At 41.1% G+C, this 18,151-nt stretch overlaps 1 protein-coding gene across 2 annotated transcripts in view; it reads left to right on the top strand.

Moving 5' to 3' along the window:
* Positions 1–18,151, top strand: part of ALKBH8 (alkB homolog 8, tRNA methyltransferase) — a 410,467-nt gene that overhangs the window by 282,559 nt on the left and 109,757 nt on the right. For both annotated transcript variants that reach the window (XM_086935245.1, XM_086935246.1), the window contains exon 9: positions 16,652–16,803. In XM_086935245.1, the coding sequence (XP_086791371.1) occupies positions 16,652–16,803 (152 nt within the window). The remainder of the gene's footprint in view (positions 1–16,651; positions 16,804–18,151) is intronic.

The following is an 18,151-nucleotide window of genomic DNA, read 5'->3' on the forward strand; positions in this document are numbered from 1 at the left end:
TTTTTTTCCAGCCCACCACAGATCTTCGATGTGGTCCTGCCGTCGTCCTCCACCCTGGAAATCCGCTGCTCCGCCTCGACAATTCGTTCGTCATGTTTTTCTATTTTCGCCGCCATATTGTCCACCCTTAGCATTACGTTATCAAGTTTGCCATTCATCTCCTGCAGACTCTGCTGAATTGCACGCAGCACAGATTCCATCCCAGTCCCCTCCGCCATCTCCCGCTCACCTTCCACATCCTATAGGGCTGCGTTATTTTTACCTTGTTTCCTGGTTTCGAACTGGAGCTTGGTCTGCTGCTTTTCTGGCTTCCCCATGTCCCTGGGATGCAAAGGCGACCTGTGCCCGGCTGCCCTCGGGCTGATAGCCAGTTGATTCCCTGTAGTTGTTATGGCACGGCGCACCAATGTTTTGGCTCCCCACTGAGCGGTGCTTTTATTCATCAGCCGATGTATTTACGCGGTGGTACTGCTAGGGGCTTCGCTATGTCCGTAATACATCTGATTATTTCAATGGCTGCCTTCACCCAGAGCCCTCCATGCCGCCCATGCGATTCATGGCGCTCATACTCCGTGCGCATATGTTGCTTGATGACAGAGGGGGGTTTCAGCTCTGCTAGCGGTGCTCGTTTGTGTGCCGCTGTTGTCAGGCACACCTCGCTCCCCGTGACGGCCGCAGCCCGCCACTCACCCCTTTCGCTCGGCGCTGCAGGCGTGCCGCACTAGGGGTCCCCAGCCGATGGTCTCCGTGATGTTTGCGGGCTATGTACGTCCCGCAGATAATGGGAAGCTGCCAGCCCTCTTCGTCCGCCTAGCAGGAACAGCACTTTTAGTCCGGTCCAGGGGCAGCCGCCGCTACAAGTCTGTTACGTTCCAGCGCCTCCGCCATCTTGTGGTCACTGGAACGCACGGCGATTTTCGGTGTTCCACCACTCATCAGCGGCCCCCAGCCTGCACACAGCCCCACATTGCGCTCCGTACCTGCAGGTTGTTCGTTCACAGGGAGAGGGCCGTCCGCACCCGTCCTGATTTGCACTTAACGGCGGGAGCGCCGGTCGTCCATAGCGGCCATTTTGAAACGCCGTCGGCTCGGCTGTATCTTTTCGCCTTTATGTCCGGCTGTGGCTCTTATAGTGGCACTTGAGGACTACAATGTCGTTGGACCTGCATTCCGATGTCCGATTCTGGCTTTATCCGGGCTGTGGCGACAGCTTGGAGGGGTCAAAGGCCTCGATGATCGCGCCCGCCCGGCGGAGCTGACACACTAGCCAGCCATCCCGCAGTGCGCCCTCTAGCGCCCCCCCGGAAAATGGGATTTTAAGTGCAATTGGTATTTAGGCCCATTAAAATTAGAAATCTTGAATGGCTACGAATACCTTGGCGTCTGGTTCAACAGGACCCTAAAGTGGCACACGCATTTAGAAAGCAAAGGCCCTTACATCAGTATGTGGGTTGAAAAAATGTAATCTGGTCTATGGAGATATGTCCCATCGACCGCTGATAAAGGCCTACAGTGTGATGATACTCAACCTCAACTACTTTATGGGGCAGAAGTACTCTACCTAAGTGGTAAAAGTGGATGGGATTTTGAGGAAGGGAAGAGCATAACATCCCTAATGTCGTTGCTAGGCTCATCTATGATCTAGGCAATCAGATTTGAGCTAGGGATGACATTATGGAATGTACAGGCTCAAGTGGCCCTGCTAAGGTTTTGGAAAAGATTGGACCAGGAACTGACCAGAAGGTCTTGCAACGGTGTAAAAATTAGATACAGTATAGTGATTTAAAATGGGCCTAAGAGACCAGAAAGAAATTGTCTTCTGTATGTGGGAACCTGAGGGCGAGAATGTGTCAATGTAAATTACAAGTAGAAGCCACTAAGAGTGAACTCAGAGTTGTGTTTATTTTAGGAGTTTTATATAGCGCTGGCCAGACCCGAAAGTATTGGAGCGCTTTACAACAAATTTTAATGCAAGAGTCACATAGTGAGACATTGGTTCGGAAGTCTCAGTGTGCTGTGCCACATTGAGGAAGGGAGTCCTGTGATAACCTCGATGGGTGCACATTGTCATTGGACTGAACCTTTTTCAGGGAGGAGGGAGCGAGGAGATACGGGGAGCAGGAAGAGGTTTGTCTTAATGACACAGTGTCAGGGTGCTGTATAGTGCATGCTTGTTCGCTTTGTCGTCAGTTTTCAGTTCGGGAAGGCACGGTTGAGGAGGAGTACTTGTAGGAGTTTATTGAATTCTACAGAGGAAGGGTTAGTCCTGATATCAGCTGGGATGGAGTTCCAGATTTTGAGAGCACTCCAAAGGATTGAATAGCTGCTTTTTATTTGCGTGTCTTCATAGGCATGAGTAGTAGGGTATTGAAGCTCCTGAGGTTCCTTGCCTGACTGGCCTTCTTGAGTTTGGAGGCCAGGAAGTCGGGTTTCCCTGTGTGCAGTGCTTTGTGCTTGAGGCAGGCGGTTTTGAAACAGGCGCACATTTCACCTGGAAGCCATTTTAGTTCTCTGAGTGCGGGAGAGATGTGTTCATATTTCTTAACTCCGGTGACCATTCTGGCTGCTGCATTGAGAGTTGTTTTGAGGGGAGCTAGGTGGGATTTTGCTGTACCGGTGAGGACTTCATTTCCCTACTCGAGTCTAGATAGCACTAGTGATTGAGTGGCTTGTTTGAGGTCCTTGGGCGGGATGAAGAATTTTATTTTGTTGAGTAGCTTCAGATTGAGGAAGGCGCTCTTTGCGGAGTTCTTAATGTGTTTGGACATGTCGAGTTTTGAGTCTAAGGTGATTCCTAAAGATTTAACAGAGATGGCCAGCGTGAGATTACCGTCCAGAGCATCAATTGCTTTTAGCCGTTCTACAATATGCAGGTTTTCTTGTTGTTGGAGATGAGGAGGATTTTTGTTTTATCTTGGTTGAGTTTTAGGTGGTTTAATGATATCCATTGTTGAACTTCTCTTAGGGTGTCACTGAATCTCTGACTGTCATTGATGGAGGAGGTTTCCCGATAGATCTGGGTGTCATCAGCATAGAGGTGGAAGGGGATGTTGGCTTTTTTGAGTAGGTTGGTGCGGGGTTCCATGTATATATTGAACAGTTGAGGGGAGAACACTAAGCCTTGGGGGACACCTCTGCTGACGGGGTGTAGGTCGGACATAAAGGTTTTGATTTGTATCCTTTGGGCGCAGTTGTGTAGGAAGAGGAGAACCAGTGTAGGACCACCTCATCTGCACCTACCCTTTCTTGGAGAGCCTTGATGAGTAGCTTGTGGTCAACTGTGTCAAAGGCTGCCGATAGGTCCAGGAGAATAAGTAGGCAGCATTGGTCAGTGTCAAGAGACTTGTGGATGTTGTCCTCTATGCTAAGGATCGCGGTATCAGTGCTACAGCCTTTTCTGAAGCCCGATTGGTGGTGGTCTAGAAGGTTGATGCTGTCCATGTGCTGAGTCAGTTGTAGGAGAACACACTTTTCGAGGATTTTGGATAGGACGGGAAGATTGGATACAGGTCTGAATATGTTGAGGTCATTGGTGTTGAAGCCTGGTTTCTTCAGTAGTGGCGTGACTTTGCCGACTTTGAGGCAGTCTGGAATTACACCGTTTCTCAGGGAGCTGTTTATGATCTTGCATCAGATCGGGAATAGGGAGAGTTTCCGTTTTTTTAATCCATTGGGGGGGTATCCCTATGGAAGGAACTGTCTAGGAGGGAGGACGGGGAGTAGAAAGAAAAAATCAGTACAATTCATAATGAATAGTTGGACAAATGAAACCTGGTTACCTGGATACGTTACCTAATCGTTGGCTCCGATGGGAAGTATTAAGATTGAGAATTGGTATCAACCCTTGGATGATAAATGAGAGAATAAAAACAGAAATGATGCAATCTGATGGCAATTGTACTTGTATGATAGGCACAAAATGTGACATCCTGCACATATTAGTGGATTGCTCAAAAATAATTGCTCTGCGTAAATAGTTTTTACGTCCCATTTTTTAAAAATATGGTACTGTATCCCGGGCACACGCAGTCTAACTTCTTGTAGATATGCCTAACCTTGACATCGCAATAGAAATTGGGAGATATATGAATGCCGTAAAAAGGTCTTTTATGGAAAAATGGAATGCAAGATTGTAAATTGTGATGAAATTGGGTTTAGACAGTTTTAATGGATGTAACATTTTTAGATAACAATTTTTAGATATTTCTTAATAGGAATTATTATAACAATGTAAGTGCTCAACTATTTTATATACAGGTGTGACCATAATGTATATACAGAGTAATTGCCCAATTATGTAATTTAGTGTATAGAAATCTGCACTGTTTTCTTCTTTTTCTTACAGGATATTTATCTTGACGGTACCTGTTGTTGAAATTGTGATGATTTTAGGTTATTTATAAAAATGTCATGTTTTTATGTTGTTTAAAGACCAGTGGTCTAAATAAACGTTACTTTGACTGATATTATTACATTCTAAAAAAATCAAATAGCCCTATCACCTTAGCACTATCCCACTGCATGAATATTGAATCTCCACTTCTGACCTTCGTTCCTGCGGAGGTATTAGAACAAACTATCTACATAAACAACAGTTAAATAATGCAATACACATGCAAGTTGAAAGACCTTCAATATTTGTAACAAAAGCCTTCCTGTAGTGAGCCCTTCAAGAACAATGACATACAGAAATAAGTAATCCACATCTTGCTGCAAGTAGTGTCAAGCGAGGAATATAAACACAGAATAAACATCATGATATGGCATCCATTTTGAACAAGAAGGCATTGAAGCCTAACCGGAGGAAAATCGAATGCTGCTAAGATGAAAAATATACTTTCTAAGCACACAAAATCAAAGGTTTTCTCTCCATCCAAACAGCATTACATCCATTGGGATTTTTTGCTATGAGAAGATAATTAGTAATGGCTATTTGCCTTCCTGGGATGAAACCATATTGGTCTATATGATCAACGTATCCTCCATTTTACCCATACTAGCAGCCATTGCTTTCATAATCAGTTTGTAGTCGTCACCTAGAAGGCTTATTGGGTGATAGGTACTTGGATCTTCTGCTCTGTTCCCTGGTTTTAAAAAACTGAACAGAGTTCTTGTTAAAAAATGTTGATAATTGATCACAATTCAGAGTATGATTTATGAGCCAATAAAGATGTTTTAGTAAAACAAATATTTCCTGGAAACCCATTTTGACCACAAACCTATCTTTTAGGTAATGTTATTAGAATTTCAGGTATTCCTTTTTTGGAAAAAGGCTCTAGCAATTGAGTGACTTAATTTTCGTCCAACCTAGGTATTGGTAAGCGACAGAGAAATTGCTTGTGCTCTTTTTAATTTGTATCCTGAGCACAGCTAAATATATATATATATATTTATAATGGTAGCGATCCAAAGTTATGTTCTGAATTTGACTGGGACCAGTGGTTAGCAAATTGTCATCTACATTGTGAATTCTATTTATTCTATTCTTTTTTTTTGTCAGCAGATTTAGCTAAAGTGTAGCTTTGTTCTTAATTTCCTTATCATTTCTCTGCATGTAGGTTGACTCATTGATTGTTTTCCTTAAGATGTTTTTACCTTTTTCTCACTTTGATCTTACCTCTATTTCTCTACTGTTGGGCTTATCTAATTTCAAGTTCCATTATTCTGATTTATTTTCTTTCTTTAGCTCCAAATATTGTTTTAGATGATTTGTTCCCCTCAGAGTGTTGCCCTGAAGGTATCCCATATGACTGAAAAGCTGGCTGTTCCATCATTTATTTAAAAGAAATCTTAAATAAATGGTTTTGTTTTCTCCACCCATATTTTATCTTCTAGCAAAAATGTATTACATTGCCATGTTTTTCTGTAATAGGCGGTTCATCTAAAGTACAATCTATCCAATTTGCTTTTTTTTTCATTAGACAAAATATTCTCGTTCTGAGATTTGGACCTCAAATTGACCCTAGCCTCAATTTTGGGTGAAGCATGCTTTTCTGGTCTTTCTTTATTTGCTACACCTTTCTGTTTAGACTTACGGCAAGATTTAGAGATTGGCAGATAGCATAATCATCACAAATGTGACAGATGTCCTGTACACTATATTACAAATACAATGTATCCTAAGGCGCTTGTAATATAGTGGACTGGACAACTGTCATATTTGCAATAGTGTATCCCACCCGCCAAGTCATGCCCTTGTTATACATATATTCAATTTACTTGCTGATTCCTGACATTTCATTTAGTATTTCTTTGGGCATTACAGCCCCTGAGAGGCTATGATGACAATATTCAATGAATGGATGAGTCTTACTGGTTATGATTGAGTTTGTCTTTTCTTGAGAATAACAATACTTGAGTACACTTTGTTTAAAATACTTGAGCACTCTGTATCTGTTATTTTTAAAAAAAAATGTTTTATCCTCATTAGCATTTTTGCCACCCTTTTCCGTAAACAATGCCGCCCATGGCTTTTTATCTCATATACCAGCTCTAGAGACGAAGGCTTGTGCAGTACTACAACCAGTGGAATGAGTCATTATAAACCGACATAGATTTGAAGAGTCTACCTCTTAGAGTACCGCTGCCTTGTCTATTTTTCTTTTTGCCTAAGTGAAAGGAAAAAAAAAACGCCGGTGGGATAGGCCAAGACCTTAATCATTGGATTATTATTCTTTGATTAGCCTATTCTCTGCCAAGTTTTTCCTCCCTCACCCAAAATGTAACAAAAAAGGTAACCAAAATGTTCGCATTTTCTTTGTCTGATCCAAGGTATCTTAATTTAGCGATGTATCTCATTGCTCGTAACCAATCTAAAATAGTAGGAGATATTGGAGAAACCCATAATATGCAGATCTCCCTCCGGGCAAGCAAAGCACCATAGAAAACCAGTTTAGCTTTATCATCAATATCCTTGCTTTGCAAATCATATCTTCCAGTTATAATTAATTCAGGGCTTACCTCAATCCTCTGGTCTGAGACTTGTGACAAGCAATTACTTACGGCCTCCCAGAACTCTCTGATATTCGGACAGCTAACAAACATATGTAGGTCGTCCTCATTGAGGCTTTTACATTTAGGGCATTCCACCATTCCGCCGGGCTTAAATTTTGAAAGTCTATAGGGAGACCAGTATGCCCTGTGAATTGTAAACAAATGATTCCGCCTTAAGGTTGCAGACTTAACTGTTTTATATAACATAGCCATAGTTACTTGCCATTGATTCTCCGTGGCGATATCCGGCAAGCAATCACCCCACAAGACCTCAGGAAGTAGAAAAGGGGCGTCTTCCATCTCGAGTATCGACCAATACCAAAGAGCGACTTCTTTTTTATAGGATTGAGTGGAAAAGAGTTTTTCTTCGAGCTCATTCTGGACTCCAACAACATTGTCCGCTTTACTTGCCCAACTGCAAATTTGTAGATACTTAAAAACCCCCGACCCCAGGTCGCCTCGCCTTGCCCCCAAGCAATCAACTTTCCATCTGGAAATAAGTCACCCCAGCGTTCAAGACCCGCCGCTCTCAGAGGAATAGCCAGTGCCTCCTTAGACCAGAGAGGTGACCCTGGGGCATCCCATATTGGGGCCATATACCAATAGTAGGGAATTTTGAATACCTTCCTGACCTTAAACTAGAGCTCTGCCGCTTCCCGCAAAGTCTTGAGCCTCACTTTCTTAAAAAACCTTGGATCAGAAAATTTGCACAAAAAACCGTGCTCATTATAATTGCAGCTCTTAAGCATTGCAGCGAACATTTTTCCAATTGAAGATACCGTTGGAGTATCCAACAGCATTCTAAAACTTTTTAACTGAAAAGCCCACAAATATAACTGAAAATCAGGGGCAGCCAATCCCCCCTTAACAAGCTTTCTTCTTAACTTTTTCCAGGACAACCAGGATCCTTTCGAGGCCCATATAAAAGAGCTAATCTCGCTCTGTAACCTCTTAATCCAATCCTTTTTAAATGCCAGGGGAATTGTTTCAAACATAAAAGTCAATTTTGGCAGGATCACCATCTTTACTAAATTCGTTCGACCATACAGCGTGAGTGGTAGATGTGCCCATCCTCACAAAGTGGCAACTATTTCTCTTTTATTTTTAAAAAATTATTTTTTTAGCTCTCCAATGTTATGTGTAATCCTTACTCTCAGCTTTACATATTGCCCCTTCTGTATCTAAATTCCAGGACATAATCTCGGTCTTATCTTCGTTTATCTCATAGCCTGAGACAAGTCCAAAATCTTTGGTTAATTCTAGTAAACCTTTCATTGATTGCTGCAAATCAGGGGTGTAAATAATTATATCATCTGCATATAGACCTATTTTCTTAGACCGCACTCCACAACAAAAGGAGGGATATTTTCTGCATTCCTAATCCTGCAAGCAAGGGGTTCTATATACAGGTCAAACAATAAAGGAGACAGGGGACAACCCTGCCGTGTACAAAGCATCACCTTAATAGACTGAGTTAAAATCCCGTTGATCGATACCTTGGAGGTGGGTGAGTGGTATAAGAATAACAAAGAGTTGGTAAAACATGTTCCTAAGTTTAGATGTCCCAAAAGGGCTTTTAGAAAAGATCAATTTACTCGGTCAAAAGCCTTGGCGGCATCAAGTGCTATTAACTCCAAGGGGAGTTAATAAACTGAGGCCATATCCATTGCACCTATCAATGAAAAAGTAAGCTCCTTTAAAAATCTGCCCTTAATAAATCCCTTTTGGTCATCATGTACTAATTTTGGAATGACCAAACTTAACCTGTCAGCCATAATTTTGGCAAAAAGTTTATAATCGCAATTTAATAGCGATATTGGCCTATAGGAGTCCAAATATTTAGGTGATTTTCCTGGTTTTGGGATTAAAACAATAGTCGCCTCATTCCATGAATCGGGTAGTATAGCCTCCCCCTGAAAAATGCTGTTAAAGAGTTGGAGGATTACGGGAGCAATATTGCCCATCAAAGTTTTATACACTTCAGCCGGAAGGCCATCTGGCCCAGGAGCCTTACCTCTCTTTCCTGACTTTATAGCCCTTTCCACTTCCAGAAGAGATATTTCGCCATTTAATATCTGCTTAAGCTCAGCAGGAAGTGGATCCACGAGCTGTAACCAGCCCCTAATTGCTAAATGTTCAGGATTTAGATCTTCCCTATAGACTTTCGAAAAATAATCAAAAAAGGCGTCTGATATCCCCTTACTATCAGTAATGGTGGTGTCTGACTCTACCAACTTCACTTCCTTTATAAAATTGCGAACTTGATCTTTTTTCGCTTTCCATGCTAGGAGTTTACTGCAACCCTCCCCATAGTTGAAATGGGCCAATTGACTGGCTTCCCACTTTTCTTTGATTCTATGAGTTAAGACTGCCGTAAGATCTGATTTCAACCCTGCCAGATCGTGTAGGGCCTGCTCCTCTATTTTAGTTTCACCAGTGTTTATGATCTTGATTTCATTCGTGCAAATTTTTCCTTCCAGCTCGACACCTTACTATAATAGGATCTCCGCTTCTTTGCTCCCAGAGCTCCCAATCTACCTCTCAAAAAAGCTTTACAGGTTTCCCAAACTATCTCAATCTTAGCCATACCCAAGTTTTTCTCAAGAAAAACCTCTAACTCTACGTTTACGGCTTTTAGGCTTTCCTGATCCAGAAGCACTGTTCGATCTAACCTCCAGGCTGAATCCAATCCACTCATCTTTAATCTTATAGTCAGTGTGATAGCTGAGTGGTCTGAAATATGAACACCTACATGTCCCACCGTCATCACATAATCTTTCAATCTAGAGTCAAGCAAAAAATAATCTATTTGAGATCTGTGCTTATATTTTTTATTATAATATGTGTAGCTTAGCCGCTGACCTGACTTCACCCTCCAAATATCACACATCCCACTTAGTAATCGCACTTAGTAATCATTCACAAGCGCTGCGAGGCCTCCGGGTAGCTATGCGCTATACAAGTGCAATTTCCATTCCATTCCATTCCACATCCCGTACTGAGACATCAACAGCCTAACTGGACATTTTAGAGTTTATCAACCCTCTCAATTTTTCTGAGCGATATAAATTATTATCCATTACCGTATTAAAGTCTCCTGCCATGATAATTTTCCCCGCAAGACCTAATAATTCACTGGCTAGAGCATCTAGAGGTCCATCATCATCCTGATTAGGACTGTAGTATCCAATAATGATTAAAGGTTCCCCTGCCACGTTTACTTTCAAAATCAACCATCTGCCACTGTAGATTCTACAACAAAATGTACCCCTTGCCTAACCAAAATCGCCACCCCTTTCGTAACTATAGTTTGAGGGGTATAAAACGAATGAGCAACCCACCTTTGGGCCGAAAAAAATTCCTTACTCTCAATAGCAGTTAATTGTGTCTCTTGTAAAATAATAATCTGGGCCAGCGAATCCTCTAAATACTTTAATATTATCCGTCTCCTGGACTTTACTCGTAGGCCGTTAACATTCCACAACAAGAATTTCAGTACTATTGCACTAGCCCCACTCATCTAATTCAAAACAAAATACGCCAAACATCCTTGTGACAAATAACTTCGGAGGATTTTTTTTTCTTTTCTCCCGTACCCTTATCATCCCCCAACCCCAACCCCCGACTACCTCCCTACCACCCCCTGCCCCTCCCCTGGAAAACCCAACCGTCTTACCCAAGGCCTCGGCCCTTAGGGTGCCTACAGTGGTGATGCTGTATAACTAACACATAGTAGTGAATATAATATGTGCAAGCGTCTAAAAGCTAACTTTATAATTTTCCACACTACAGGCTTACGAACTAACCTCTTAAGTCATCTCTTGACATTGCTCAAGAAATGTGTCCACTTCTTCGACCACTCGAAAAGAGTACATCTTATTTCGCCACATAACTTTCAAAAATGCTGGAAACTTAAGTTGAACTGTGGCTCCAAAATTCCTAAGCGGCTCCATTCGCTTGCCTAGCTCCCACTGTCTGTTAGCCGTGGCTGGTGACAAGTCAGATCTTTCTTCAACTTTTGCCCCGTCAACTGAAATATTTTTCTTTTTAAGAGCAGCCGATAACATTTTCTCCTTCAAATTATATGTAAAAAAATTGACTAACATTTTCCTCGGCTTAGTACGGTTCGGATTCAGCCTGAAGGGATCACGATGCACCCTCTGCAAGTCTGCAAAGATCAATTCTTCGTCCTCCTCTAGTTCTAATTCACACTTCAGAAGGTGTACCACATATTTTTTAATGTCTGTTCCCTCTTTCCCTTCAGGTAGTTTCAACATTTTTAAGTTGTTGCGTCTTTGCATATTTTCAAGCCTTTCCACTCTGTCCTCCTGCGCCCTCTCTCTGAACTTAATCTCCTCAATTTCCTTACGGTTATCCGCCACAGACTACCGAATCTTCTTAACCTCAACCTCTAACTCCTCAGTGCGAGAGCTTAACGCGTTAAATTTCGCCTCTAATATGCTGCCTGAAGCATGAATACTTTCTTGATTTCTTTTTGAGACCTCGAACCCCTTGTGCATATCCATATCAAGTTTTTTGAAAAGGGCAATTACAGGCAAATCTGGGTTATCAAACACAATTTTGTTATCTTCTAGAAAATTGTGCTCGGGAACAGGGATATTAGTATTTACAACTTTTTGATACGTGGTTGGCTCACCCCAAGCTCCTTCTGTAAATCCCCAGAGACGCAAGTCTCTCCTTTTAGACTAGATGAAAAGGGAACCTGTATTTTTTTCTACTTATAACCCCCTCCCTTTTCACTAAGGGTTTCTCCTTCCTAATTTGAAGATATTAGTATTTACTACATCCTCTGCTAGCTCTCCTGGAGGATTTAATTTAGCTATATTAGTTGTTGCCAAGTCTCCTAATTCTTTCTTTTCATGCTTGTCTTGTCCTGGCCCGTCCATATCTAGCGTAAGGGCCTGATACCGATTGGGACTCAAATGGAAAGACCAGTCCTGTATACCTGCAGTGGACTCAGTGCCGGGCACCTGCCCTTTATTCACCTCAAGTTTTGTGTTCTGACTAGGCTGCACGGGGTTGGGTTTTAATATTAAGGTCTTTGGGACTGTCTTGAAAAACGAGCTAAGAGATGGAGTTGTCTTAAGGTTTCGCTCCAAGATACTATATTTCCCTGATTTATTGCACTGTTTAGAACAATTAATTTTCTTTTGCGCGTTTATTGAATTAATGGGAGGAACTGTACACTTCACTAGCACCTTATCGCCACCTTCCTTCCCAGCGCTTCTCAACGTGTATCCTGAGGTACCTGCAGAAATAACTTCACCCAAACTACTCGACTTTACTGGGACCTTATTGTCAGGGGCAGAGACAACAGTACCTTCATTCTTTTTAACATCCGGAAAGTCACTCCCCAATAGAGTTGTATCCTCTCCCCTTCCACGCCCCCCAACTCCTCTGTATCCGATCTTTGCAGTAGCCCGCCGACCTCTTCCCAACTTGTGTGCTGCTCTCCCCCAGCAGCCCGGCTCGGATCTCGCTGCAGCTACCGCTGCCACTTACTCCGCCTCCACCTCACTCCGGCTCCGAGGTCATTCCGCCTCCCTGGCCGCCATGCACCTCCGAGACTCCGCAGCAGACACCGCAACAAACAACGAGGACAGCCACGTAAAGGCCTCCAACACCGCCAGCGCCCACTCACACCTCGGAACGCATAGCGCCCGAGATAAAAAACCGGGCGAAACTATCAAAAACCCCGCCTGCACAGGTAACTCGCACCACAACCTCTCTCAGCACCTGCGACCCGCTGCTAGCCGGCCGCCATGTTTTGCCGACCCTTCCGGCACAACATTCCTCTGTATCTGTTATTGCACTGTTCTTATCCTTTACAATGAGGGAAGTGTGAGTTGAACTCTGTTTTGGGTACTTGAATTCCAACTCTTCCTTTGTTGCCGCCTCCTTGCTCGGCTAGACTGCTGCATGTTCCCACTAGATAATTTGTTGTGGCTGTGACTTTAGTGACATCTCTAATCTCACCCTTCAGTTTATCGAACTCATGACAATGTCTGATCTCTATGTGAGCCACATGCCGCTTCCCTCAACCCATTGCTCTCTGGGCTCATCTGGGGTGATCTTCCCGCCCCACCTAACTCAGCTTCCGCCTCTGAAAAATGGGACCTACTTCATGTGGAAAAGCTGCTTTAGCAGACTAGTTGGCAGTTAAGAATTGCAGGGCTGAGGTTGGATTTATCAGGCTTTCCTGACTAGGCTTTACTTCAACGTCAGCCACAAATGATGAGCTTATGAGAGAGGCAACCCTGACTGACTTTCTTAAGTAGTTCTTTCTAATCTGAGATGGCCTGAAACTTTGGGGGAGTTATCATCGCTTTCCTTATTGCCCTGGTGTGGGTTGCCTCTCTTTTGATCTGAACTGCTTGCTGTGAGAGTGGCTTTTCATACTATTATGACCAATACCCGGAGGTGTGGGATTTCATATTGGCCTTTTTTATCAGCAATATTTTTTTATCTTAAGTTACAGCATGTAACTAATCAGCTCTGCATGCGGCATAACACAAAGATAGAAGATAGCTTTTAGACACAGTGGTTGTACCTCTTCAATATTCAAAAATCCATAGATAGAATTATAAAACTCATCCAATTCGCCACCCAATATACCACCAGGCTGTGTTCTGCAAAGTAAGAGAAAGGAGCTTATAAGTTATCACATAAAGCGACATTCACTTTCCTTGCTTGGTAGTCAGCGCCCTAATGGCAGATCTATCTTCCCAGTGAGTGTCTCCCCACATGAGCATATACGTGCTTCTTGTCGAGCGTTTCAGCTGATCTCATTCAAGTTCTTTCACTCTCAATGGTGTATTTATTCACAGCACTGTTTACTTGTCTCCTGCGGGGATTTTTATTATGGGTTTTTTATCAAGCTCCACATGTCATTTTATGGTAACTACAGAATATTTGAAATACAGCAGGAGTAGTTTGAGTATTCTGAAATAATCTTCAGTTGCTTCCCTCTAGTTTTTAGGTGTGTTTGAATCGTAGCAAGTTGGGTTTCCTTCTTAAATTACAGCTTAGATACTTCCAAAGTGTGGTTCACTGTAGTCCTAAGGATCACCCATCATGTTTTAGTCATGTAGACCCTTGTTTTTTTAAACAAATGTGTGGCAGTAGGCTGAAGGACTGTGATCCATATATAGAGGGATGCATATTTTCTTCAAGGAGTCTGAGCATTTACCAGGAAGCCTTGTGTGTGGTGCATACTATGTCTTACTTACTTCTTGATTCCTTAGAGAGCCAGTGACATTATTTCAAAGCAAGCTAGGTTCATGTGTAGTTTCCGGAGACTGAGACCTAAACTGCCTTATTCTGCAATCTGCCAGTTACGTTTTCGAAAGCCAGTTCGAACGATACTGCCGTAACCAATGTGGTTTGTAGAATAGACACTCAGCATCAGTATTTATATACAAGTTAGGGGGTTGGAACTTTTTTATCTACAGATATAAACCAACAGGTAATTCTTCCAATCTTTTTTTCATTTGATATTATACATTAAGCACACTGGGAATTTCAGTCTTGCTACAAAGCTTTGCTACCCATCTTGGGAGTATTCCCAAGTAGATGATTTTCTAGTGTTTCAGTTTTTCATTGGTTTGGTTTTTGCATATCTGATTCACAGCCGTTCTCCCCATTGTGTTTGTATTTATTCACCAGAACTGTCTCTATCTCTGGGTCGCCAAAATGTATACCTTTGAAGAAGATTTGTTGGGCACCCTCCTGGACATATTTGTATGCTTCTCGCAAGCGAAATTCTTGCTAATTCTGTAATGAACTCTTTAGGAAGCAAGGGACCCCTATACCTAGAAATACTAGCTAACATAGGAAAAATAATGCAATAAGTAAAGGTGTACAGCTAGCAAATTTATAAAACACTTATATATCTCTCTGGAGTTCACGGAACCACCCTATTGTGACAAATATAACTACACCAATATATTACATAACAGATTTATTTTATTCTTTTTTCTAAAACTCTCAATCAGCTTTGTTGTCTTTAAACCATTACATATATCTTATTGATTTCATTCACTTCATATATGACATTTAACTGAGACCAACATGATTACATATAATCTATATACGATAGACGTAGAGATGATGGAGGCAGTGCGGCAGGTGTCAATTACGCGCGTTTCGGCATACGTGCCTTCATCAGGTAGCCGTCTATTGCACTAAAACATAATAAGCAATCACATATTATAAGTTGGTTACATTTGATAATATTTATAACAGAGAGATTTTACAATACAAACAAAATCTATCAATAAACAACACATTTTATATTTGGATTTACGATTAGACAGTCGCCAGACCATATTCTATATCTTCACACATTTTATGTCCTATACAAAACAACACAAATAAATAGTTACCATAATGAAAAAGGAAAAACTGAATGAAATTCCCATTTTCAACCTAAGTTCACTTATATTGAATGAGGCAACATACTCCCTTCTGTCGAAAGGGTTATCTTATGTACCGCATGCAGGCCTAAATAAATTTGTAATTGTTTAACGACCTAAAATCTTTCTTTAGGAAATTTCGTCTTAAATGCTATTTCCGTGATAGAGAGAATACCAACCAGGAATACAATAAATCTGGCCTAGCGATTAAATCAACGTTTACTCCAACAGTAGAACAAATTGCCCCTGAGATAAAAATATTTGAACAAGTAGTTTACAATAAATTGCTGCTTGCAACCAAGTATGTGCCCAAGACCCCTCTTAATATCACTATGAATGAACATGTCGCACTCAACAAATTGAAACATTCCCCCGACATTATAGTTAAAAGCTGTGACAAAGGTGGGGGTATAGCCATTATGGAGAAACAAAACTATATTGACAAGGTCGAAGATATGCTGAGTGACGAAAGATTTTATATTAAAATCAATAAGAACCCCACTCAAAGGATAAAATCGAAAATATATAGATTGCACTTTCACATGCAATAATGATACAAAAGAGTTTAGAGACTAGCAGTATTTGAGTTATGTTGTCAAATAACTATGACTTAGTTAATCAGAACTGGGTTTTCTTCGCTTCTGTGTGTGATTCTCAATAACTGTACTCCATACCTGATTCTTCAGCCAATCATATCAGCACATACAATAAACAGAATTTTAACTACTTTAAATGTACACTTTTATGCTCCAAGTATAATAAGGACTGTGATTTTAAACAAAACAGTGGAAAATACTCAATGTGATGTCTCATTGTAGGTGACTAGCAACATAAATTAAGAATGTTTTAAGATGTATTCCCTACAATGTGAAAGTCGTGATTTATGTTTCTAGAGTAAGTATTCAGTCTTTGCTAAATTAAAAAATATTAAAAATGGATTCTTCTAAAAGTTGAAAACATAACAGGTGTCATCATTTATGCAGATTTAGTTAAGTAACATTTTGGAAGAAGCAGAGAATGCTGTAGCTGTTATATTACTTTAACACTTTCCTTTTTTACTTTGAGATCTTGACGTTTTCCCTACAAGTGGACTATGCATCGTAATACTTTGCACAAGTGCACTAGCTGTTTATTACTCCACTGACAAATGTATTTTCGGTTTTTATAATGCAGTACCTGCGTATCTCAGTGTGCTGTGTGATCATTGTGTTGTCTAATTGCAGCATCACCCCAAGGAAGTTTGATGTGGTTCAAGCATCTGAGGGTCTGAATATTGGGGCCATCACTGTGGATGCTGGCGATATCACATTAAACAAGAGGGGAACAAGGACATCATTCACTTTTAGAAAAGTGAAGACGATCTCCTGCAACTGTGGTAAGCAAGCTGACTAAACGTTTAATTAAACATGTGATCAGTTGACCAAATTGTTGTATTCATAGTCTGGAATAATGTGTCCTCTCTATTTGTGAGCACATAAATATGATTTAAGCAGCCTGCATGGCTGAGATAAAGCACCAAATCAGATTCCACAAAAACAAAGGTAAAAATCCCTATACAGACCTTCCCTTGTAACAAAGACTATGAAACTGTTAATTGAAAGCGTGTAAAGTATCTATGCATATTTTCTTGTCATTTCAGTAGTATAAATATATTTGTTTGGAGTAGGCATGAGACTAACATCATGCATTACGTTATACCTGCAGCATCTCAAGCAAATACCTTTAGGAGACGTCTGCCCCTTTTCCACCAAATGTAGTCCTTTCTGTTGTTCTAGAGGCAGGTGTTTTGGATAGAGTTTGTATTATGGTTCATGACTAGTGCTCACCCAGAAGCCGCTGTCAAGACAAAGGGTCACTGTATTGTTGCGCAGATGTGAACATGAAATATTACGGAGAGGGTTCATTGATTTTCAGTCCTCCAGTACACTAAATGTGTTGGATCGGGCAAAGTGCATCTTCAGTTATTTCTGAAATGTGAACAACAAGCAAGTAATTGACACCAACCAGAAAGCCTGTTACCTTTCATGATATTTTTTTCTGTTTTAGGATTATTTATTCCAAAGTTTCAGTTGTATTTGTGAGTCTTGTTAACAAATTTATCTTGAAGACTTATCATTTGTTACATGTTTTCTTTTTGCAACATGCTCCTCCAGATTATATAATAGATTGTTTGCACCCTCTAAAAGGTAGCCTAGGTGAGCCCAATCCTGTTTTTAGTCTTTCTTTGGATATTGTCTACTACCTCATTTCAAATGTTGAAATAGTCTTGAAGTCGATCACCCTGGAGATCACTTTTATTTTCATCTTGAAAAACAAAGCAAACTAAAATTCAATAGTCCCAGAAGATGTAAGAGAAGCTATCCAGCAAAAAGTACTGGGAAATCAAATTAACTGCACCAAATTAATTTAATTATGAAGACACCTTGGTGTGGATTATCGGGGTTTGCTGCAGTCACAACAAAGGAAAAGGGCAGGACAGGAATCTCAGAATATATGTTGTGAGGACAAAGATAGGTAAATACATATAAATGACTGTTTCTGAAATGTTAAAGTCTGAAGAAGAATATGTAAGGATTACAATTTAAGTTCTAAGTTGTGTTTCTTTAAAATTTCACCATTTGATTACAGTGGCCAGCCTGTTTGTGCATGGGGAGTAACATGTGAGACATGCCAAGTCAAAGAAGGCAGTCTAGCATTCTGCAATTGTACTATGCTTAAAATAT

The sequence above is a fragment of the Lissotriton vulgaris genome, chromosome 8 (genome assembly GCF_964263255.1).
Source record: "Lissotriton vulgaris chromosome 8, aLisVul1.2, whole genome shotgun sequence".
Taxonomy (NCBI): Eukaryota; Metazoa; Chordata; class Amphibia; order Caudata; family Salamandridae; genus Lissotriton; species Lissotriton vulgaris.